This window comes from Mytilus californianus, unplaced genomic scaffold (assembly GCF_021869535.1).
Source record: "Mytilus californianus isolate M0D057914Y unplaced genomic scaffold, xbMytCali1.0.p SCAF_2, whole genome shotgun sequence".
In the NCBI taxonomy this organism is placed as follows: domain Eukaryota; kingdom Metazoa; phylum Mollusca; class Bivalvia; order Mytilida; family Mytilidae; genus Mytilus; species Mytilus californianus.
Window position 1 is genome coordinate 88,759,099 of NW_026262668.1, and position 26,728 is coordinate 88,785,826.

A 26,728-nucleotide genomic window follows, 5' to 3' on the forward strand; every position below is an offset into this window, starting at 1 on the left:
TCATGACAATAACTTGTGTGTAAGTGTATGGATCTTTCTGAAATTGTACTACAAGGTTCCATATCACAAAGGGAAAGCTGGAATTGAGTTTTGGGGTAATTGCCTAAAACGTTTAGGAATAAGGGGCCAAAAATAAGCATTTTTCTAGTTTCCAGACAACTTGTGTTCAAGTGTATGGATCTCTCTGAAATTGTACTGCAAGGTACTGTCACCGGGGGCCAGTGCACGTCAAGAATGGGGGACTATCGAACATGCACCAATTCATGAGACTGGAGGTCAGTCTTTCGCAAGACTTAAGCGATGGCAGGCATAACTATAAAGCAAGCAGCAAAGTTTAACAGTTTTATATAATAACAGATCTAAATGATGATAATAATTCCAAAACAATAACAAATAATTAAAATCCAAATGTTCTAAATTATAAAGTCATAAATCCAAAATCACAGTTGAAAGTTCTAAATGTCCAAAGTTAAAGTACAATTCAAATATTTCCACTAAATGTTTCGTTATCACTATTATTGAAGTCCAGAGATTGGTTGATATTCCCCTGGATGGCTTTGGTAGCACTCCTTTTTTTTTTTTTTTTTAAATGAGCACTCAGACTGAAGGGTTTGGAAATTAATTTTAACACGATAATCACAATATGACTTAAGTTATAATTAAAAGGGTAGCACTCCTTACTGGATTACACGAATGAGACTGACGACTTACTGTTTGACTGCGATATTTATGGCGAATGCTGAAAACTACTCAGAAAATGACAGACATTGAGAATATAATATGAGCATAATAAATTTGTTAAAATATCAACAGGTGAAATATGAGTAGTGTCAATTTGAATTTACTAATGACAGATAAAATGACTTATACTAATAAAACTAATTGAAAACAGAATATAGCTCAGACTAATTATGACAAATGACAAGATACAATAAGTGCTCAAAACAATCAGTACATTGAGAATATAATATGAGCATAATAAATTTGTTAAAATATCAGCAGGTGAAATATGAGTAGTATCAATTTGAATTTACTAATGACAGATAAAATGACTTATACTAATGAAACTAATTAAAAACAGAATATAGCTCAGACTAATTATGACAAATGACAAGATACAATAAGTGCTCAAAACAATCAGTAACGAGTGACATATTTACAAAATTTACCTGAGATTAATAATTAAAGTTTAACTAAAATTTGTTCTACAATAAATTTTTCTGAAATAAAAATATTCATATATTTTTCTAAAATATGAACTTAAAAAACTTTTACACAAAAGTACACCTATGATAGTACCATACCACAAAGGGAAGGCTGGGATTGATTTTGGGGGTAATTGCCTCAAAATTTTAGGAATTAGGGGCCAAAAAGAGCTAAAAAACAAGCATTTTTCTAGTTTTAGGACAATGACTTGTGTGTAAGTGTATGGATCTTTTGAAATTGTACTACAAGGTTCCATATCACAAAGGGAAAGCTGGAATTGAGTTTGGGGATAATTGCCCTAAACGTTAAGAATTTGGGGCCAACAAGGGGCCAAAAAACAAGCATTTTTACAGTTTCCAGACAATAACTTGTGTTCAAGTGTATGGATCTCTCTGAAATTGTACTGCAAGGTACCATACCACAAAGGGAAGGCTGGGATTGAGTTTGGGGGTGATGAATCATAAGGGAGTTCAAAAAATTGGGGGGGGGGGGGGGGATTTTTTTTTCCTATTTTAGCTCACCTGCCCCGAAGGGCCAAGTGAGGTTTTCTCATCACTTGGCGTCTGTCGTCCGTCCTCCGTCGTCGTCGTTGTTAGCTTTTACAAAAATCTTCTCCTCTGATACCACTGGGCCAAATTTAACCAAACTTGGCCACAATCACCATTAGGGTATCTAGTTTAAAAAATGTGTCCGATGACCCCGCCAGCCAACCAACATGGCCGACATGGCTAAAAATAGAATATAGGGGTAAAATGCAGTTTTTGGCTTATATCTCTGAAACTAAAGCAAAAATATAATGGTTGCATTACTTCATGCATCAATTGTAAGCAAAAATATCAGGTGAGCGACACAGGCTCTTAGGAGCCTCTAGTTAATAATGTATAGTTCTTGGCTGCTCGCTATTTGTTAAGTCTGTTTTACAAAAATGTTCTTTTATATAGAATTTTGGATTCAGTATAAAAATTAGAAACCATTCTTATCATTTAGGCAGAAGAGAGTTTAGAAGCCATTACCAAATGTTGTGAGTCAGGTGATGGGAACTTGTTAGCACTCAGTATAGATGCTGCAAGGGCAAGATGTACAGTAGGCGAAATAACAGATGCCATGGAAAAGGTAGGCAGATAGATTACAAATGTAATATCTTACTTTGGAAACCTGAAGTGGTGACTCTAATTGAAAAAAATCCAAAATATTCTATCACATTTGAACCATTAACATGTAAATCAAACAAAACTAAAATAAATGGAGAATGTGTCCATGGGACACAGATGATGCCCCCGCTTGCATATAACGTTATAAAGGGACATAACTCAAGAACGGTAAATGTGATGCCACCCAAATTTGAACTTAATCTGAGATTGTGGTAATAAGCATTGTGTATATGTTTCATAACATTTGGTTGAGGCAAACTTAAGTTAGAGAAGGGAAATGAAAATTCAGCAATGTTTCCATTTGTAAAGGAATATAGCTCTAGAACATTAAAAGTGACGTCACCCAAATTCAAACGTGAACTGTGTTTTGTGGTAATAAGTATTGTGTATAAGTTTTATAACATTTGGTTGAGGCAAAACTTGGTTAGAGAATGGAAACCAATTTTGGGACATACAGAAGTACAGATGGACAAGGGTAAAACTTAATGCCCCCTCCGCCTCGATGGGGCATGAAAAGATGTGGAAAACATGAGCAAATCTGAAATTCCAAAAGTTTTGAAGAATATATTGAAATAATGAATATCAGTGAAATAGAAACCTTATAATATTATAGCATTATGATAAAAAAACCTGAAACATCAGCAAGTCTCAATATAACATTCGTCAAGATGCAGACAATATTACAATATAAGATGCTTATGATGCCATGCTTCCTCAATTGATTAAAAACATAGATTCAATACCTGTCTTAGACAAAGGAAATATATATTTATAAGGATTTAATGTCATTAACACTGAGAAATAATTGTTAATTTCATGTTTTATACTTATTTCAGACGTATGATGATAAAAAAAAAAACATGTTATATATCATAAATAATGAACTTTTGGTTTACTACTTAGCCACATAATTAAAAAAAATCAAGGGGTATGAGAAATTGCATGTACCTAAATATTCTGTTTTCTGTAAGTCAAAGAATATTGTTGAATAAAACATTAATTTTTCTTGCTGAAGCGAGATAGGAAGATTTTTATTCCTTGAAAAGTCATATTTTACAGAAAATGATTCCCTTGGGAGATATGAAATGTATATTCTGCATTGTCTGACACCAGAAGAAGTGAACAAATTTAAATCTAGATTTCTTTTTCCATTTATATTATAAGTTTATAATTATTTCATTTGGTCATATTTTGTTTACTAGTATTTTAATTTAATGCTTACCTTCAATGAAATGCTTTTGGTAATCCTGTTTAAGGTGGATCATCACTTTATATTTCCTCAGATAGAAATTGTATACTTTGCCAAAATGTAGAATGTAGCATGCTTTTTTCAAAGATATGATAAACAATATGGGTCACCGTGCTATTTTTCAAAATACAATTCGTGTAAAATTTCTTAATTTTGCATAAATTATTCATGCTAAAATACTCTTTTGTGAATAAAAAGAAACCTACATGAGATAGAATTTTGAAATAAAATATGAGAAGATAGGTTTTATAATATGCTTCAAATTTATTTGTTCAGTGTATGTTCACTTGTGTTAATATGTCTTTTGATTGAGTTAAGCCATTTCAATTGATATTTTATAGTGTGTCTTTCTATGTTGTGATGTTACACTATTGTTTCAGATAAGGGTGAAGGTTTGGTACCATTAAAACGTTTAAACCCGTTGCAGTTGTTTGCACCTGTCCTAAGTCAGGAATCTGATGTTCAGTAGTTGTCTATTGTTGATGTGGTTCATAAATGTTTCTCATTTCTTGTTTTTGTCAAGCCTGCGAGTTTTGTCGCAAAAGTGAGACATAGCGATCCTACATTCCGTCGGCGTCGTCGTCATCGGCGGCGTCCCCAAAATTCACTCTGTGGTTAAAGTTTTTCAAATTTTAATAACTTTCTTAAACTATCCTGCATTTCATCGAAACTTGGACAGAAGCTTGTTTATGATCAAAAGCTAGTATCTAGAAGGAAATTTTGTAAAAATTTATTTCCTGTTTTTCCGTATATTACTTATAAATGGACTTAATTAGTTTTATTCCAGTTAATATTACTTACAGTCTGCAGTTTTTAAAACATTTATTAGATTCATAAACCTTCTTTGAATTTTACCAAACTTGAACAGAACTTCTAACAATCAAAAGATAGTATCTAGAGGAAAATTTTTAATAATTTTTTCCCCATTTTTGTTGAGCCTGGAACTAACAGCAAAGTAGGCGAGACACTGGAACCCTTACTAATTTTTTACATAGATGAGACCGTTGGTTTTCCCATTTGAATGGTTTTACACTAGTAATTTTTGGGCCCTTTGTAGCTTGCTGTTCAGTGTGAGCCAAGTCTCCGTGTTGAAGACCGTACTTTTACCTATAATGGTTTACTTTTATAGATTTTGACTTGGATGGAGAGTTGTCTCATTGGCACTCATACCACATCTTCTTACATCTGTTTAAGAAAATAAAAAAAAAAAAGATGTCACAGAAATTGTTTACTTGCTGCAAGTTAAAAATAAAAATTTATAAAATTTTGTGTTTTTTAAATTAAAATGTAAGTAAATGCAGACCAAATAAAACATTCATGTGCTTTCAGTAATCCAACCGACCTTAATTTTTGTGCAAATTCTTATATTGATCAATGAACAGGTTGGTTATCTTGGTAGTAAAGTCTTGTATGTAGACTAAATATGGTAATATCCAAAACACAAAACATTAAGAAGAAAATAGGAAGAATGTATTTACAATATTTTGTATGAATTTTAAATGATTAAATTTTTGAGATATTGCCTTGAATGTCAATGAATCAGCAACCTAATGACAAAATTAACCAAAAGACATCAAGAGGCTTATATACAGTCTTCAACAAAAAAACATGCGTCTACACAATATAACACACTCCAAAGCTTCTCAACGGAATAATGACTTGATTATATAAGATTCTTAAGAAAGCATTAGTAACAGGGCTTTATGGTTTGAATATACCGGTATTTATATTATAATCTAGCTAACTTTGTAAAATAATTTTTTATGGTAAGAGTTATGCTTCTTTACATTTAGATTGAAGAATAATTTTTCTTTAATTCTTACCTGATTTATCCTTTCCCTGACCTGTTGATTATTTTTATTTAATCAACATGTGGTTTGTTTGATCTCAGTTTGTCATTGGTCAAAATTAGATTATAACGTCAAATTTTCTTGCTTTTCTCAGAAATTCCTATTGTGACGTCACGAAAAAAAGTGATCATGCCTGATGACGTCACATAGAAATAACACATTTTTTTTGCAGATCATTTGAAGAGAAGGATTATGATTGTCTCTATATTGTCTAAAAATCATTAGAGAAACAGATTCCACCACCAAATCTCGTGCAATATGATATCTATCCACTTTCAACAGTCAAATGAAACCTGCCAGACTGACATGTACGGCGAGCCTCGCATTTTAAATTTGAAAATTTAACTGTCTCGAGTGTTTAAATGTTGTATCATACTCCATGCAGTGGTAGAATCTCTCAAAAATTAATTCGCATGTATCACTTGTAAAATATTATTTAAATATTCATTACAATGTAAATTTTTGTTCATAGTAAAATCAAAACTAGCTGTTATTTGTAAGAAAAATATTAGAATTTCAATATCAAATAATATGTCATGGTTTGCCACAGAGGTTAACTATAATATAGCCTGCCTATATCATGTAAAATAGTTGTCTTGTCAGTAGCTAATATGGACTATTCATAGATAAGCTACTGTAATTCATCAGATAATAACATCAGTAAAATTTTTGACATCTCTGAAGAATTCACTCCATTCATTTTTGTCAGTACCAATTTATGTGGAATGAGGAAAAATTTCTGTTTGCATGGATACTTGATTTTGTGGTTTTTACAAAGTTTGCTTACAAATCTCCAAAGAATTTGTAATTTGTTGAACACATCTTAAATTCCTTGTTAATCTCATGAAATGTTTTACTGCAATGGCCATGAATAATAATTTATTTGTCATGTTTTTCATTTAATGTTCAAATTTTATTGTAGATATTTGGAAGGCATGTAGCTAGTGACAGAATGGTCAGTGGTGCTTATAAAACTGAGTATGGCGATACTGATGATATCTCTAAAGTTATTAGAAGGGTTGAGGTAAGTTTTTAATGCTTGGTCCTCATATCTATGTGTTACCAATTTTTTTTCTCTGGAGTTTACTGAAGATTGTAGGTGGTAATTCTTTTGATTTCTAAAGTTAAACAATTGATGGCGATTAAATTATAAATGAATTTATCCAGAATTGGTTTTGATTTATCTTGATTATACATTCTTACAAATTCATTATCTGAACACTTCATACTGGTTTCTCCAAAATATACACACACTAATATAGGCATATATACTTTATATTATTTTGAAATTCATTACTTTATCTGCAATGGATGAGTGTTAAACATTATTATTATATACTTAGTAGTAAAGACGGGTGAATTGTATGTAGTAAATATGGGTAAATTGTATGTGTAATATGATCAATGGCAATCGTGTTGTACTAGCCATCCGTGATGACATATCCATAGCAGTCACGATAACAAAGGCTTTATCACACCCTGTAACTGGATGACGTCACCTCATCAATATCCCTCACGGTGGCAAAGGCTCCATTAAACCCCTAATCTGTATGAAGTCATGTCATGTGGTATAACATCTGCTTGAGGTATATAATAAAGTGTATATGATATGTTTTTTTTAATATCACACACCGTGTCAATCCTCAACCAATATAATCCAGTACAGAGGATCTAAACATAAAAGTGTTTTATGGAACATACGTTGATTATCAGTGATAAATGCACAATAATATTGAACATCAAGCTATAACATTTCTTGGTTAATACTGTAAATTCAGAAATTATAGAAGAATTAACAAAAAAGCGAGTTTAATTATTGCAATTTTAGGAAAGCTACATACAGATATATGTATTTGATATCAGAATGCGAGTTTTTATTATTGCGATACTCAAGTAGTCGCATTATTTGCATTAATAAAAACCTCGCAATAATTTCTAAATTTACAGTAGCTAATTTTCTTATCAAGCCTAAGTTTTACCATCATCTGAGTGATCATAGAATTGGCTTAAATTTCAAAAAATGTTATTTGAGAAACAGCAGTTCCAAAATTTATAGAAAAAAAAGAAGACTTTACAAAAACTGCTTGGACCATTGTATGGACACTAAAAAAAATTTCAAGTCTGTGTAACTCTTCAACTTGTAACACTTTTTGATAATAATGAAAATATGTAAAACTTAACATCATAAAGGAGGCATTTCTCATCATTTTATAAGATAACATATTGAGATATATAATAATTGACAAGATAATAAAAGTATTGAAGATCTATACAAGTTTAGGACTAAGGTGACGTCATTAATAAATTGATCTCTGTTTATGCTTGAGAATTGGTGTTAAGTTTATAATGGTTAAGATGTAGAAAAAATCATTACAACTGTGGATAGTCATAACTATGATAATAATCTGTGTTGAAACGTAACAAGGATACCTGATCTATTTTATTAAAATTGTTAACAACATTTAACATTATTTATAAAATATTGGTGAAGTTATGACATGTATGATGGATATTAAGCAAACAATAATCAAATCAATCAATATTTAATTATCATTTTTCTTTACTCATAGAAAATGTTGTGGTGTAAACATTGATATTTGTCAATACAATGTACCTTCTGTCATGACTAATCTATTATTTACTTAATGTATGCTCTGTGAAGTTATTGTTCCAAGAAAGATGCACCATTGTTTAGTTTAAATGATTTTTAGAATTGTGAAGTACTTTAAATTGTGAGAACCTGTGGTCTGATATTGAATGAATCTTTGAATACTTTTGTGGGTATTTGTATGTCTGTCTCTTATCTCATCAGTCTACGTGATTAAGTGGACTATTTTAGTCTCTGAAAACAGTTGTGATTTTATGGAAATAAATTAAATCAGTTTGTATCTGGGGAATTTTTAACAGGAAATATAAAACAAGTGTTCCATTTACACCCACAAACTTTTCTTATAGTCACAGCTACAGCGTAACCAAGAGAATTTTTAAGAATTAAAATTTATGTAATCCAATTTTCTAGAATTGATTTCATTTGTTGTTTAGAATGTTTGACTGATGAGAAGTCATTTAGAGCAAACCAGGAAAAAATTCAATTAAAATATGCAAGTTTTAAATAATTTTTTAAAGGATTGGTTACAAAAGTGTGAGAAACTGTATAAAAGGTGTCAGACCACCAACTACTCCCTCCAATTTAGAATGTATGTAAAAGTAGGCCTACTCGGACAAAAAATAGTGCATTTGATGTCATTGTTTACTGAAACTAACCAACAAATTTGCAGAAATGAAACTTTTGGTAAAAGAGAAATATATTAAGACCATTTTGAGCCAAAATTTACTTGCCTATGAGTTTGCATTAAACATTGAGGATTAATGCGCTCCATTGTATAGCAATTTAAGATTTCCAGAAAACCAGGGGTTATTAGCTCACCTGGCCCAAAGGGCCAAGTGAGCTTTTCTCATCACTTGGCGTCCGTCGTCCGTCGTCGTCGTTAGCTTTTTACAAAAATCTTCTCCTCTGAAACCACTGGGCCAAATTTAACCAAACTTGGCCACAATCATCATTAGGGTATCTAGTTTAAAAAATGTGTCCGATGACCCCGCCAACCAACCAAGATGGTCGCCATGGCTAAAAATAGAACATAGGGGTAAAATGTAGATTTTGGCTTATATCTCTGAAACCAAAGCATTTAGAGTAAATCTGACATAGGGTAAAACTGATTATCAGGTCAAGATCTATCTGCCCTGAAATTTTCAGACAAATCTGACAACCTGTTGTTGGGTTGCTGCCCCTGAATTGGTAATTTTAAGGAAATTTTGCAGTTTTTGGTTATTATCTTGAATATTATTATAGATAGAGATAAACTGTAAAGAGCAATAATGTTCAGCAAAGTAAGATCTACAAATAAGTTGTCATGAACAAAATTGTCGGTCGACCCCTTTAGGAGTTATTGCCCTTAATAGTCAATTTTTAACAATTTTTTGTAAATTTTTGTAATCTTTTACAAAAATCTTCTTCTCTGAAACTACTGAGACAAATTTAACCATACTTGGCCATAATCATTATAAGGGTAACTAGTTTAAAAAATTTGTCTGATGACCCCGCCTTCCAACCATCATGGCCGACTTGGTTAAATATAGAACATAGGGGTAAAATGCAGTTTTTGGTTTATATCTCTGAAACTAAAGCATTTAGAGCAAATCTGACAGGTGGCAAAAATATTCATCAGATTTAGATTTATCTGCCCTGAAATTTTCAGACGAATGCAACAACCCGTTGTTGGGTTGCTGCCCCTGAGTTAGTAATTTTACAAAAATTTTGCAGTTTTTTGTTATTATCTTAGATATCATTATAATATCTAATATCTAATACTATTAATTATGATTTTAACCTTATTTTACATGATTTCCAAAGCATCAGTAAATACAGGTGAGCGACACAGGCTCTTGAGAGCCTCTAGTTTTTAGTAGTACCTCAGTTTGGGAGGTCTCTTCTTTCTTATTAGATTTTAAAAGTTTACACTAGTAATTTTTTGGGGCCCTTTATAGCTTACTGTTCGGTGTGAGCCAAGGCTCCGTGTTGAAGACCGTACTGTGACCTATAATGGTTTACTTTTATAAATTTTTACTTGGATGGAGAGTTGTCTCATTGGCACTCATACCACATCTTCTTATATCTATATGTTGAAAATTGGCATGTAGAAAGGTGATACCTCTACAATTCAGGATAAACCTGGTTTCTATGAAGTTAAACTTAAGGTAAAATATTTAGAAAGCTATGAAAATTGCAAAATTTGGTTGAACAGATAGGGATTTTTAATTGGTGGTCTGACACCTAAACTTGAGAAATTAATGTCTACATTTCATGTATAAATCTTCCAAAGTTAATGGAAGTGTTTGATTTATTTATGCCACTTGTATTGATATTCAATTTAAATATGCATGAGTAAAATGAAAATGTGAGTTTTTATACGACCGCAAAAAAATTTTGCGGTCGTATATTGGTATGACGTTGGCGTCGTCTTCGTCGTCGTCGTCCGAAGACACATTGGTTTTCGCACTCTAATTTTAGTTTAAGTGAATGGATCTCTATGAAATTTTACCATAAGGTTCAATACCACAAAAGGAAGGTTGGGATTGATTTTGGGGGTTATGGTACCAACAGTTAAGGAATTAGGGGCCAAAAAAGGGCCAAAAATAAGCATTTTTGTAACTTCCAGACATAACTTGTGTGTTAGTGTATGGATCTCTCTGACATTGTACCACAAGGTTCCATATCACAAAGGGAATGCTGGGATTGATTTACGGGGTAATTGCCTCAAAATTTTAGGAATAAGGGGCCAAAAAAGGGGCAAAAAACAAGCATTTTTCTAGTTTCATGACAATAACTTGTGTGTAAGTGTATGGATCTTTCTGAAATTGTACTACAAGGTTCCATATCACAAAGGAAAAGCTGGAATTGAGTTTGGGGGTAATAACCCAAAATGTTTAGAAATAAGGGGCAAAAAATTGGCCAAAAATAAGCATTTTTCTAGTTTCCAGACAATAACTTGTGTTCAAGTGTATGGATCTCTCTGAAATTGTACTGCAAGGTACCATACTACAAAGGGAAGGCTGGGATTGATTTTGGGGGTAATTGCCTCAAAATTTTAGGAATTAGGGGCAAAAAACAAGCATTTTTCTAGTTTCAGGACAATAACTTGTGTGTAAGTGTATGGATCTTTATAAAATTGTACTACAAGGTTCCATGTCACAAGGGGAAAGCTGGGTTTGAGTTTGGGGGTAATTGCCCTAAACGTTTAGGAATTTGGGGCCAAAAAGGGGCCAAAAAACAAGCATTTTTCTAGTTTTCAGACAATAACTTGTGTTCAAGTGTATGGATCTCTCTGAAATTGTACTGCAAGGTACCATACCACAAAGGAAAGGCTGGGATTGAGTTTGTGGTGATGAATCATAAGGGGGTTCAAAAAATTGGGGAGGGGGATTTTTTTTTCTTTTTTTTTTCAATCCATTTTGAATTGGTTATTTCTGATTTATATATAAATGCAAATAATAATGATATGGTTTGAATAGGTAAATTAAAAATTTTTAAGTCATTCTGTGTCAGAAACCTATGCTTTGTCAAATATTTAATCACAATCCAAATTCAGTGCTGTATCAAGCTTGAATGTTGTGTCCATACTTGCCCCAACTGTTCAGGGTTCGACCTCTGCGGTCGTATCAAGCTGCGCCCAGCGGAGCATTTTATTGATTATTTGATCATTTTGCATTATTATACCCCCGCTTTTACCTCTGTCTGCCTGTCTGTCCATCCATCAGTCCTTCTGTCCGTCAGTCAGTCCGTTCGACCCATGAATATTTTTCGTCGCATCTTTCTCAGGAACTACATTACAAGGATTTCTGAAATTTAGTTTCAGGGTTTATATAAATCAGCTATACCGTGTGATGCGTTTTCAGATTCATCACTCAACAACTTCCTGTTTACCGAACACTTACATATTTTTACACTATTAAAATTATCCACTTGTGGCGGGGGTATCATCAGTGAGCAGTAGCTCGCAGTTTCACTTGTTGAAATAGCATTAATTTCTAAATTTATAACAATATAAGTATTGTAAAATAATTTTTTTCTTACATTAGAAATAAAGAAAATCCTCATTTACATATATGTAACAGGAAAGTTTTGTTAAAATGAATTAACAAGATCAGTTATTGACTTGTATACTAGCTGTGCATCCTTAATGAATTTAAGTTTAAATATGTAAACATCTGAAATAATGCTTTATCAGGTGATACTAATGAAGATGTCTGCATGGTTCTTGAGTACATGTGTATGTTAGTGATGTGACATAAATTTAAGAAATAATTCATGGAAGCCATAGATTTGTTGGAAATTTACACATGGCCTGGGTCGTGATATTCGAATTTTATCCTGAGCGTTAGCGAGGGATAAAATTAACGAATATCACGGCCCAGGCCATGTGTAAATTTACAACAAATCTATGGCTTCCTTGAATTATTTCGATTCTAATAGGACAAATACTGTCATTAAAAAACTGAAGCGAGGGTGGGTATGCCGTGTGTGTTGCTGTTCTATTTTACCCACTGTTAGATAAATGTAAAAAAAATCTAATAAATCTGTAGCTTGCATAAATTATTTCTTAAATAACCACTAGAAAAAATGTGATTGATTCTTTTAATTCTCAAACCCAACATTTGCCATTTTTAATTTACATTTTTTTCTCAAAAGCTACCGTCAAATTCACTGTTGACATTTTGTAACCAAAGAGCCGCCATGTTGACTTGCTGAAATTAGTAAATGTGCGAATAATGCAATAGAATAGAAAAAAAGTAACACCTACCTCAAAATTTTATTTTAATGCAATATTATCCGAGTTTAGAAGGTAAATGCAATGGAAAACCCTTCAGCATTGTCGTTTTTATTCATATGACGTCATGTTTTGAAATGACATTAATGCGCAAAAAACATTCATGGAATTTCGCAGAATTTTAATTTATTTTGATTTTGTACATTTTTTCCATCTCTAATGCATTAGTTCTTTTTGTTATGCCTCAGAATAAGAATAAAGGTTCTGTAGGGTTTTTTTAATTGTAATTTTTAACACAGCGAAATCGACATAGCGTTTGCACATAGGTTACGATTCATGTGGACTTACGTGGGAGGTATATTTTAAAGCCATTATTATGTACATCTCGGAGTCTGCGCTAAGTATAGATATATCGAGAATTTTATCACGGTGTTGTTTACAAAGCGAAAGAAGCACGTCATATTAGAATAATCACTAACATACACATGTAATCAAGAGCCATGTATAAATCTTCATTATGGATATCTGGTTTATGTCACATCACTAACATACACATGTACTCGAGAACCATGCATAAATCTTCATTATGGATATCTGGTTTATGTGACATCACTAACATGCACATGTACTCAAGAACCATGCATAAATCTTCATTATGGATATCTGGTTTAAGTTACATCACTAACATACACATGTACTCAAGAACCATGCATAGATCTTAACTATGGATATCTGGATTATGTCACATCACTAACATACACATGTACTCAAGAACCATGCATAATTCTTCATTATTGATATCTGGTTTATGTCACATCACTAACATGTACATGTACTCAAGAACCATGCATTGATCTTCATTATGGATATCTGGTTTATGTGACATCACTAACATGCACATGTACACTAGAACCATGCATAAATCTTCATTATGGATATCTGGATTAATGTCACATCACTAACATACACATGTTCTCAAGAACCATGCATAAATCTTCATTATGGATATCTGGTTTATGTCACATCACTAACATGCACATGTACTCAAGAACCATGCATAAATCTTCATTATGGAATATGGTTTAAGTTACATCACTAACATACACATGTACTCAAGAACCATGCATAAATCTTCATTATGGATATCTGGTTTATGTTACATCACTAACATACACATGTACTCAAGAACCATGCATAAATCTTCATTATGGATATCTGGTTTATGTTACATCACTAACATACACATGTACTCAAGAACCATGCATAAATCTTCATTATGGATATCTTTATTATGTAAAGTTACTGTCTACCTAAGTAACTGTCTGCCTGAAGGTTCTGCTTGCATGAAGTTTCATCTGCCAGAAGTTATTGTCTGCCTAAAGTTACTGACTGCTTGAAGTTACTGCCTGCCAGATTTAACTGTCTGACAAAAGTTACTGACTGTCTGAAGATGTCTGCCTGAAGTTATTGTCTACCTAAAGTTACTTCTGCCTGAAGTTAGTGCCTGCCAGAATTTACTGTCGTTTGAAGTTACTATCTGCCAGAAGTTACTGTCTATCAGAAGTTACTGTTTACCAGAAGTTACTGTCTGCCAGATGTTACTGCCTGCTTGAAGTTACAATCTGCCTGAAGCTGTCTGCTTGAAGTTACTGTCTGCAAGAAGTTAATGCCTGCCATATGTAACTGTCTGCCAAAGCTTATAGTCTGTCACAAATTACTGTCTGTCTGAAGTTGTCTGCCTGAAGTTATTGTCTGTCAAAGTTAATGACTGCCTTAAGTTACTGTCTGCCTGAAGTTACTGTCTACCTAAATTACTGTCTGCCTGAAGTTACTGCCTGCCAGAATTTACTGCCTGCTTGAAGTTACTATCTGCCAGAAATTACTATCTGTCTGAAGTTACTGTCTGTCTGAAGTTACTGTCTACCAGAAGTTTCTGTTTACCAGAAGTTACTGTCTGCCAGAAGTTACTGTTTACCAGAAGTTACTGTCTGCCAGACATTACTGCCTGCTTGAAGTTACTATCTGTCTGAAGTTACTGTCTGTCTGAAGTTACTGTCTACCAGAAGAAACTGTTTATCAGAAGTTACTGTCTGATAGACGTTACTGCCTGCTTGAAATTACTATCTTTCTGAAGTTACTGTCTGTATGAAGTTACTGTCTGTATGAAGTTACTGTCTACCAGAAGTTACTGTTTACCAGACGTTACTACCTGCTTAAAGTTACTATCTGCCAGAAGTTACGATCAGCCAGAAGATGTCTGCTTGAAGTTACTGTCTGCCAGAAGTTATTGTCTGCCTAAAGTTACTGACTGCTTGAAGTTACTGCCTGCCAGATTTAACTGTCTGACAAAAGTTACTGTCTGTCTGAAGTTGTCTGCCTGAAGTTACTGTCTGCTTAAAGTTACATACTGCCATTATATCTTTTTTTTTCCATATAATTTTTCATCTTCTTGAAATAATGTTTTTCATCAATTTTATAACAAAAAGAATCATATCTAGTTAGATTGATTGATTGTTGGTGTTTTAACGCCACTTTTAAGTGCCACTTTTGGGCTATTTTTTGGCGGCCAGTTTTTATTGGTGGAGGAAGCCAGAGTGCCTGGAGAAAACCACCAACCTTCGATAGGAAAACTGACAATCCTAGTCAATTAAGATTGGAGTCGAGTGCACCTGCACGAGCGGGGTTCGAACTCACAACCTCAGTGTTGACTGGCTAGTGATTACAGCAGTAGAACTACTTAGACCACTTGGCCACCGAGGCCCCATATCTAGTTAGAATACATGCCAGCAATCATTATCACAGGTATGATAGAACAGAAAGGGGAATCTTACAAAAACTTATTTTACTTTTTCACCATCTATGAGTGATAGTTACTCAGGTGACTCTCATTACATTAATACAAGTCACTCTGGAGTGTGAAAAAAAATTACTGAAATGTCACAGCTTTGTAAAATTACCACTAAAGAAAAACTTATTCTTTCAGCAATTTGCAGAAAATGAAGGAAGACGACCCAGAATATTGGTGGCTAAGGTTGGACAGGATGGACATGACAGAGGTGGAAAGGTCATAGCCACAGGGTTTGCTGACCTTGGTTTTGATGTTGATATTGGGCCATTATTCGCTGTAAGTTATTAATAATACTCCATCTGTTGCCTTAATACTGTCAGATTTAGCATGTGTTTGAGTAATTAATATTAACATCATCTTTATTGAAGAATATAATTTATGAAGTGGGAGTAGTACATAAATTCCAAATGAAAATTAATCACCATAAAAGCTATTAAAATTCATTTGATGTTAAAATTAACATGCAAATCTCTCATTTACTATGGAAATTGAACATTAAATTTGAAAAATGGTTCCCACATGATAAATTTCAAAGTAAATTTCTTATAGCAGTACATTGAATAAAGTAAAAGCATTAAACCAGATTAAGTTCACATTTCTTTGTTGACATTACCGGTTGTATTTTGTTCAGAATTTGCTTGATATTAAGTAATAATCATTTTCTTGCTGTATAGAATTGGGAGAGGGGAGTCTCAGGGGACATAGAGTTTCACATATTCATTAGTTTATTCATGTGTTTGTCCATTTAATTATCTGTCATCATAATGGTTTGTAATAAGGTCCATAACTAATCAACAACAAGTAAAAGAGGAATGATATTTTTGTCAGTAGGCTCATCAGAATGTTAGCAGAAAAAATGGTCACCTTAATCTACATTTTATGGAATTTTATTTGGTCATTTTATTTAACAGAAGTATGAAAAAATTCTATTGATTTTGATTTAGTGTCTTGAACAAACTTAGAAATGAAAGAAGGATGGAATGAAATTTTTTTACCTTAATATTCTAATATATTGATGGCCTGATTTCCAAATCAGTTGGAATACTAATGTGTCTGAGAAAGAAATTTTGATTTTAAATGTCAAATACTTATGTTATAGTAAATAAGCGTAATAAGGGATTACCAGTAATCCCAGGTTCATTCAGGGATTAAGTGCAATTCCTAGTAATTTTGATGATTTTATGTAATCTCTAAAATTCCAGTTATAACATGTAATTAGTGATCTCCCCAGGCCATTTTAGCGTCGCTGCACCGCAACACTATAATTTTTTCTTGTGACGCTTTAATAATTTCCGCGATTCTATAATTATTTTGAGAATGTATTTTTTCTTATCTCTAGTCTGCAAAACGATGTCCTAATTTTTGAACTTTCATCTAATTACCGCTTGTGATCATAAAATTATATCACCTTTAATTATAATCCCTTCAAGTTGGCAATTAAGAGTGATTTTGACATCGCGAAAATGTAATCAGAAAATCATAAATAATTCGAAATCTAAGTTTGCATCATGGCATAGCCGTCTTCAAAAGAAGAAAAAAACTATGCGGGGTATGTCGATGTTGACAAACTGGCTGACCAAACCAAGTTGTACAATTAGTTGTCATGTTTTCATGTCAATTAAACAGCAATTTTTCATTTATAAGTGATATAAACGATTTATTTCTTTAGAAAAGAGGTTTGGCTGTATGTTATTTCGAACTAACAACTTTTAAAGAAGTATTTTCTTTCCTTTCTGGTACTAATGTTACTTGAGAGCGTATAATAACATTTAATTTTCGGCAAAATAAGTTTGATACTTCATTAGAAAGTGATCAAAATTGCCTTTAGTTAATGTTTCATCCATTTATTGCATTAAAAGGGTCATATTCAATCCTAATCGCTTGTCAAACATTGTTTATTTTCATTACTTTTTCTTCGACCGCCATTGAAATATTTATAAAATCTACGGATTGGCTGCGGGAATCATCTGAAGCGGACCAGCTATGACCAAAATCCGCATTTTTAGGATAACAACTACAGACGCACAAATGGCACAGCTGACTGAATAATAATGATCCCAAAAGGGAAAACTACGCATTCCACACGCATTAACAGACTATTTGTTAGATCTTCTTGCTAAATGTATTCATTTTGTAAATGCAATATACTGATTAAAGTAGCTTAACTTTGTTAAAAATATATATAATTTTTATAAGAAAGAACTGGGACTAATACATTGAGTCCCAGGAAACAATGAATTTCATAGACATGATAAACAGAATAGTTTTTTGATTGAAATTTTATTGCCATGTGATACTTTCTCTTCCTTTTTGATGTAAAAAGCAGTCCTTTTTTATACTAGATATTTAGTTGGTAGTTTCTGACAAGAGGAAAAATATAATTCTGTAACTATAAATAAATATAGAAGACATAAACTGAAACAACTGTTATACTTTAATTGTATTCTCAGTTATGAATTGAACAATATAAACATAACTTAATGGAAATAGAGCATCGCTACAACGCGACAAATGACATCGGAAAAAATACAGTTTATTTTTTTTACGCCAAATGTGATGCTTGAGTCACTTGCGTGATTTGATTTTACACCCCGTTTTACATGCATATTTTGTGAATCCTTGTCCATCTATTGATTGAGCTTGTGCTGCCTTTAGAACACTTACAACTATGTCATTCTTATTGTCCTCTGCTATTTATACGTGTTAAGTTGTTGGGGTGAACTGGCTTCTTGAATATTTTGTAGCAAGGATATCATATATTGTTTCCAGTTTGTAATGGTCATCATCTTCTTCCAATATGGAACACAATAGGTTGCATGAATCCCCAACTGGGCAAGTCCTTTGTCAACATCTTCTTCAAATATGGAACACAATAGGTTGCGTGAATCCCCAACTGGGCAAGTCCTTTGTCAACATTTGGTACTGGAACCAATAAAGATACTACCGCCAATGTTTATCGTCCTCAGAATACGGTTGATCCTTATGACCAACTTACTTCCCTGGTTCTCCATAGCCTCACCACTCTGATGCCCTATGCCTTCTTCTTTTATCGACACAACTGCATAGGTCACCTAAATCACCAACAGCATCTTAATGAAATGCAGTTTTACATTTGAGTTTTTCTTCTGTTATAATTGTTGGAGTTGAATTAGCATGCGATTCTGTGTCATGAGCTTCTGTCTCCTCGAATTTTATAATTAGGGCCCCGCCTAATGGCGGACGCCCTATAGTGATCAGTCTGTCCGTCCGTCCGTCTGTCCGTCCGTCTGTCCTTAACAAATTGTGTCCGCTCTATATCTAGAGAACCGTTATGATTTCAAAGTTTATACTTGACATGTATATTAACCAACAGTCCGTCCGTCCGTCCTTAACAAATTGTGTCTGCTCTATATCTAGAGAACCGTTATGATTTCAAAGTTTATACTTGACATGTATATTAACCAACACCAGAGGGTGTGTCATAATGTATGTTCAACTTCCTAGGTCAAAGGTCAAGGTAAAAAACTTTGGTTTTAGTTGACAACCCCATGTCCTATGGTAAAGATCGTGTCCGCTCTATATCTTGAGAACCGTTATGATTTCAAAGTTTATACTGGATATGTATATTAACCAACACCAGAGGGTGTGTCATAATGTATGTTCAACTTCCTAGGTCAAAGATCAAGGTCAAAAACTGGTTTTAGTTGACAAACCCATGTCCTATGGTAAAGATTGTGACAGCTCTATATCTTGAGAACCATTATGATTTCAAAGTTTACACTTGATATGTATATAAACCAACACCAGAGGGTGTGTCATAATGTATGTTCAACTATCTAGGTCAAAGGTCAAGGTCAAAAACTTTGGTTTTAGTTGACAACCCCATGTCCTATGGTAAAGATTGTGACCGCTCTATATCTTGAGAACCATTATGATTTCAAAGTTTATACTTGATATGTATATAAACCAACACCAGAGGGTGTGTCATAATTTATGTACAACTTCTTAGGTCAAAGGTCAAGGTCAAAAACTTTGGTTTCAGTTGACAACCCTATGTCCAATTATAAAGATACAAATTTTTTACCACACATTATTCACAGTGGGGCCCACAGAGATGGCTCCCATCTCAATGATATCTAGTTATATCTATGATGAGTTTATTATACATGTAACAGGAACTGAAAACTATCTGATTGTTTGGGCAAAACATTTGTGGTAGTTGTGGCTGTGATTTCATCAAATGCATAAAAATAATCAGCTGTATGAACAAACTCTGAAACAGAGGAAGAATCCTTAGAAGTACTGGCTTTAAAAGGAAATACCGGGGTAAATATGTATCCAATATAAAAAATAAGGAGATGTGGTATGATTGCCAATGAGACAACTAGTCATTTTCCCTAGATAACATCTGAAGAATTTCATTAGGCAGAGATGACTTGGAAAGTCGAACTTTTGGAGAACATCCACATATTGCTTCATATTAGTCCACTTTATTACCTCATGTTGTCTACAATTTTTCTGGAATTGTAAAAACTACCAGTTGATAGCTACCTTAATTAATGATCACCAGTTAAATGTATACCAAAAATTAACACAAACTGTTCCTGAGAAACATTTTATAACCATTTTATTTTCAACATTGTCCAATTTGATAAGGTGAAAAAAACCTGACAAGGGTAAGGGAATATGTGTAATCTTAAGTAAAAATTCCAGGGCTTACATGAAATCCTTGTCAATATCCAAGAACTATGTGTAATTACTACATTGCTTAGGAATTAGATATAATCCCTGATTACACTGATTTCCTGTAACATATACATAAATATATTGAACTTCTTTTTAGTCGCCTACCAACGAAGTCAAAGGGGACTTTAGGTTTGCACTCTGTCTGTCTGTCTGTCTGTCTGTCTGTCTGTCTGTCTGTCTGTCTGTCTGTCTGTCTGTCTGTCTGTCTGTCTGTCTGTCTGTCTGTCTGTCCATTGGTCAGTCCAGCAAATCAGTTTTCCACACTTTTTTTCTTCATGCTTGCATGAAGATATTGATTTAATATTTGGTGTATTGTTTTAACACGACAAGTTACAGATCAAGTTCCAATTTTGTTCTGGTCTGACAATTTTGTGCAGAGTTATGATCCTTGAACTTAAAAAATTCACTCAAATAATCAGTTTTTCTAACTTTTTTTCATCATGCTGGAAGATCTTGATATGATAATTAGTATATAGTTGTATCATGACAAGTTTCAGATCAAGTTCGAATTTTGTTCCGGTCTGATGATGTTGTGCAGAGTTATGATCCTTGGACTTCGAAAATTCACTCAAATAATCAATTTTCCACATTTTTTTTCGTCATACTTGAAGGTATTGACTTGATATTTAAGTCTCCCAAACGAAGTTTGGGAAGACTTATTGTTTTTGCTCAGTTCTTATTAAGTCTCCCAAACGAAGTTTGGGAAGACTTATTGTTTTTGCTCAGTTCTTATTATTATTATTATTCTTCTTCCTCTTCCTCTTCCTCTTCCGCCGCTTTTAAATTTGAACTTGTCCGCACCCGTTCTCCAAAATCGCTTGTCAGATTAACTTAGGGTTTCGCAATATGTTAGACTAACATGTCTAGTGGTGCAATCAGGGTTTTGTTTGTGCAATGGGGTTTATAAAGGGGTACTTTGAGGGGCAAAAAGAAAAGAGGGTTTTACTATAGAACCCTATGGGATTTTATTTTTTTAAATTTTCAAATGATTATAAATTGAAAACCGTTTGTGATAGACACAATCTTTTTAATTGAAAATGTTCTAAATGATAAAACCCATTAAATGAAATACAGGGTTAGTCCCCAGGGGTCATCCCCACCCCCTGCCATTTAAGAAAGTTCTAATACCTTGAAAATGGTCAAGATCCCCACCCCTAAACCATATATATTCTGGTTTGTCATGCTAAGATGGTTTGAATGATATACAGGGTTAGTCCCCAGGGGTCATCCCGACCCCCTGCCATTTGAGAAAGTTCTAATATCTTGAAAATGGTCGAGATCCCCACCCCTAAACCATATATATTCTGGTTTGTCATGCTAAGATGGTTTGAATGATATACAGGGTTAGTCCCCAGGGGTCATCCCGACCCCCTGCCATTTGAGAAAGTTCTAATATCTTGTAAATGGTCGAGATCCCCACCCCTAAACCATATATATTCTGGTTTGTCATGATAAAGCACATGAAATGAAATACAGGGTTAGTCCCCAGGGGTCACCCCCACCCCACGCCATTTAAGAAAGTTCTAATATCTTGTAAGTGGTCAAGATCCCCACCCCTAAACCATATATATTCTGGTTTGTCATGCTAAGATGGTTTGAATGATATACAGGGTTAGTCCCCAGGGGTCATCCCGACCCCCTGCCATTTGAGAAAGTTCTAATATCTTGTAAATGGTTGAGATCCCCACCCCTAAACCATATATATTCTGGTTTGTCATGCTAAGATGGTTTGAATGATATACAGGGTTAGTCCCCAGGGGTCATCCCGACCCCCTGCCATTTGAGAAAGTTCTAATATCTTGTAAATGGTCGAGATCCCCACCCCTAAACCATATATATTCTGGTTTGTCATGCTAAGATGGTTTGAATGATATACAGGGTTAGTCCCCAGGGGTCATCCCGACCCCCTGCCATTTGAGAAAGTTCTAATATCTTGTAAATGGTCGAGATCCCCACCCCTAAACCATATATATTCTGGTTTGTCATGCTAAGATGGTTTGAATGATATACAGGGTTAGTCCCCAGGGGTCATCCCGACCCCCTGCCATTTGAAAAAGTTCTAATATCTTGTAAATGGTCGAGATCCCCACCCCTAAACCATATATATTCCTGTTCATCATGTCTCGAACATTTGAATGATGTATACGGTCAGTCCCCACTGGGTTCCCCCCACCCCCAATGTTCTAATATATTGTAAATGGTCGAGATCCCCACCCCTAGACCATATATATTCCTGTTCGTCGTTTCTCGAACATTTGAATGATGTATAGGGTCAGTCCCCAGGGGTTCCCCCCACCCCCAATGTTCTAGTATCTTGTAAATGGTCGAGATCCCCACCCCTAAACCATATATATTCTGGTTTGTCATGCCAGATGATTTGAATGATATACAGGGTTAGTCCCCAGGCATCACTAATGCATTAACTTTACTGGACCAAACCAATTTTCACTGGACTTTGTCCAATGTCAGGCGACACTGGGAATTACGAATTATGGGAGCTTCGTTTGGGAGACTTCGTAACAGCATCCTGTTACAATCATTTCTTGTTATTATTATTATTCTTCTTCTTCTTCTTCTTCTTCTTCTTCTTCTTCTTCTTCTTCCGCCGCTTTTAAATTTGAACTTGTCCGCACCCGTTCTCCAAAACCGCTTGTCAGATTAACTTAGGGTTTCACAATATGTTAGACTAACATGTCTAGTGGTGCAATCAGGGTTTTGTTTGTGCAATGGGGTTTATAAAGGGGTACTTTGAGGGGCAAAAAGAAAAGAGGGTTTTACTATAGAACCCTATGGGATTTTATTTTTTAAAATTTTCAAATGATTATAAATTGAAAACCGTTCGTGATAGACACAATCTTTTTAATTGAAAATGTTCTAAATGATAAAGCCCATTAAATGAAATACAGGGTTTGTCCCCAGGGGTCACCCCCACCCCCTGCCATTTAAGAAACTTCTAATACCTTGTAAGTGGTCAAGATCCCCACCCCTAAACCATATATATTCTGGTTTGTCATGCTAAGATGGTTTGAATGATATACAGGGTTAGTCCCCAGGGGTCATCCCGACCCCCTGCCATTTGAGAAAGTTCTAATATCTTGTAAATGGTCGAGATCCCCACCCCTAAACCATATATATTCTGTTTTGTCATGATAAAGCACATCAAATGTAATACAGGGTTAGTCCCCAGGGGTCACCCCCACCCCCTGCCATTTAAGAAAGTTCTAATATCTTCTAAGTGGTCAAGATCCCCACCCCTAAACCATATACATTCTGGTTTGTCATGCTAAGATGGTTTGAATGATATACAGGGTTAGTCCCCAGGGGTCATCCCGACCCCCTGCCATTTGAGAAAGTTCTAATATCTTGTAAATGGTCGAGATCCCCACCCCTAAACCATATATATTCTGTTTTGTCATGATAAAGCACATCAAATGAAATACAGGGTTAGTCCCCAGGGGTCACCCCCACCCCCTGCCATTTAAGAAAGTTCTAATATCTTGTAAGTGGTCAAGATCCCCACCCCTAAACCATATATATTCTGGTTTGTCATGCTAAGATGGTTTCAATGATATACAGGGTTAGTCCCCCAGGGGTCATCCCGACCCCCTGCCATTTGAGAAAGTTCTAATATCTTGTAAATGGTCGAGATCCCCACCCCTAAACCATATATATTCTGGTTTGTCATGATAAAGCACATCAAATGAAATACAGGGTTAGTCCCTAGGGGTTACCCCCACCCCCTGCCATTTAAGAAAGTTCTAATATCTTGTAAGTGGTCAAGATCCCCACCCCTAAACCATATATATTCTGGTTTGTCATGCGAAGATGGTTTGAATGCTATACAGGGTTAGTCCCCAGGGGTCATCCCGACCCCCTGCCATTTGAGAAAGTTCTAATATCTTGTAAATGGTTGAGATCCCCACCCCTAAACCATATATATTCCTATTTGTCATGTCTCGAACATTTGAATGACGTATACGTTCAGTCCCCAGGGGTTCCCCCCACCCCCAATGTTCTAATATCTTGTAAATGGTTGAGATCCCCACCCCTGAACCATATATATTCTGGTTTGTCATGCCAAGATGATTTGAATGATATACAAGGTTAGTCCCCAGGCATCACTAATGCATATAACTTTACTGGACCAAACCAATTTTCACTGGACGTTGCCCAATGTCAGGAGACCCTGGGAATTACGAATTATGGGAGCTTCGTTTGGGAGACTTCGTAACAGCATCCTGTTACAATCATTTCTTGTTGTTATATAGTTTACACCATGACATTTTATAGATCAAGTTAGCATTTTGTTCCAGTACAATGAATTTTTAACCGGTAGTGGACTATGTATTGCCAGACAATACTCACAGAATGCTTGTTTTTTTAACATATGTATTGAACTTCTTAAATTTTTCATATTGCATACCTGCCAACCTCTGAAACCTTCAAAGAGGGAGATCTCCCCCTCAGCTATGACAGCTGAGGGGGAGATTTTGCGCAAACGACATTTTCAAGTGAAATATATGACCTGTTTATTTATTCATCTACAAAACACATATAAGAGTTAATAGTTATACATTATTTCATATCCTGTGTTGGTTGTCTTCTTTCATCATTTTTGACATGAGTGTCCCATCAGGCCAGAAAATCACAATGATATGTCTCTGTTTCAAGTGATATATCACTTTGAACCTAAAGGTGCATTGTATGTTCGCACATTCACATTCAAATAGCATTAGTTCAATACATTCCTTATAAATTTCAATTAAAACATTGAATAGAAGTATCGATCTCTTAAATGATTTTCAAAATATAATTGTTTTTTTAGTCCTAAGGCATTTAAAATCATTAAATTACCATCCTTATTATGATTCTTTGTTCAATTTGTATTTAATTTATATTCTTTTATCAATTCACATTATTTTGAAGAGGGTAACTTAAAACATGATTAAACAGGGGAAGTAACCCGAAATTTCTTTAATGTTTTCAATTACACAAAGCTTGAGGTAAAAGTCGTTAATGATCGTGAATTAGTATTATGTTTGACACCCCAGCTGTCAAGTGAAGCCATTTAATTTCACATGGTCTGTGATTTACAGGTAACAGCCAGGGGCGGATCCAGCCATTTATAAAAGGGGGGTTCCTAACCCAGGATAAAAGGGGGGGGGGGGGGGTTTGGGGGTGTGTGTGTGTTCCAACTTTATGTCCCCATTCAAATGCATTGATCGTAAAACAAAATGGGGGTTTCCAACCCTCAGAACCTCCCCCACACCCCCCTTGGATCTCCACTGACAGCTACCCTCATCAGTGACACAAAAGGGTAATTAATGTTGACTGGTCATTCAAGGTTAAAATATCCAAAAGCGGGAGATTCTGTACTCCCGCGCGGGAGCGGACTGGCAAGCAGGAGATTTCCGGAATTTCGCTATTGAGCGGGAAGTCTCCCGCTCAAAACGGGAGGGTTGGCAGGTATGATAATGTATGTTTTGTTGAAGACCACAATTCTAAGCTTTAGCAGTTTTTATTTATCTCTTTATTTTGGGATATTATCTTATATACGGTGCAGTACCTGAAAATGTTTGATACCCAAATACCACTTACATCCATTATATAAAGTAATGTGGTCATACCAAGAGTTTATGTAGAATGCCATTACTATAAAGTAATTACCAAGAGTTTATGTAGAGTGCCATTATTATAAAGTAATGTTGTCAAACAAAGAGTTTATGTTGAATGCCATTACTATAAAGTAATGTGGTCATACAAAGAGTTTATGTAGAATGCCGTTACAATAAAGTAATTACCAAGAGTTTATGTAGAGTGCCATTACTATAAAGTAATGTTGTCAAACAAAGAGTTTATGTTGAATGCCATTACTATAAAGTAATGTGGTCATACAAAGAGTTTATGTAGAATGCCGTTACTATAAAGTAATGTGGTCATAACAAGAGTTTATGTAGAATGCCTTTACTATAAAGTAATGTGCTCATAACAAGAGTTTATGTAGAATGCCATTACTATAAAGTAATGTGGTCATACAAAGAGTTTATGTAGAATGCTGTTACTATAAAGTAATGTGGTCATAACAAGACTTTATGTAGAATGCCTTTACTATAAAGTAATGTGCTCATAACAAGAGTTTATGTAGAATGCCGTTACTATAAAGTAATGTGGTCATAACAAGAGCTTATGTAGAATGCCGTTACTATAAAGTAATGTGGTCATACAAAGAGTTTATGTAGAATGCCGTTATTATAAAGGAATGACCAAGAGTTTATGTAGAATGCCATTACTATAAAGTAATGTGGTCATACAAAGAGTTTATGTAGAATGCCTTTACTATAAAGGAATGACCAAGAGTTTATGTAGAATGCCAT

At 34.4% G+C, this 26,728-nt stretch overlaps 1 protein-coding gene across 1 annotated transcript in view; it reads left to right on the forward strand.

Annotated features, from left to right (window-relative positions):
* Positions 1 to 26,728, forward strand: part of LOC127728380 (methylmalonyl-CoA mutase, mitochondrial-like) — a 91,780-nt gene that overhangs the window by 33,272 nt on the left and 31,780 nt on the right. Inside the window, exons 14-16 of the mRNA XM_052235730.1 lie at positions 2,194 to 2,319; positions 6,379 to 6,480; positions 15,765 to 15,905. Of these exons, the coding sequence (XP_052091690.1) occupies positions 2,194 to 2,319; positions 6,379 to 6,480; positions 15,765 to 15,905 (369 nt within the window). The remainder of the gene's footprint in view (positions 1 to 2,193; positions 2,320 to 6,378; positions 6,481 to 15,764; positions 15,906 to 26,728) is intronic.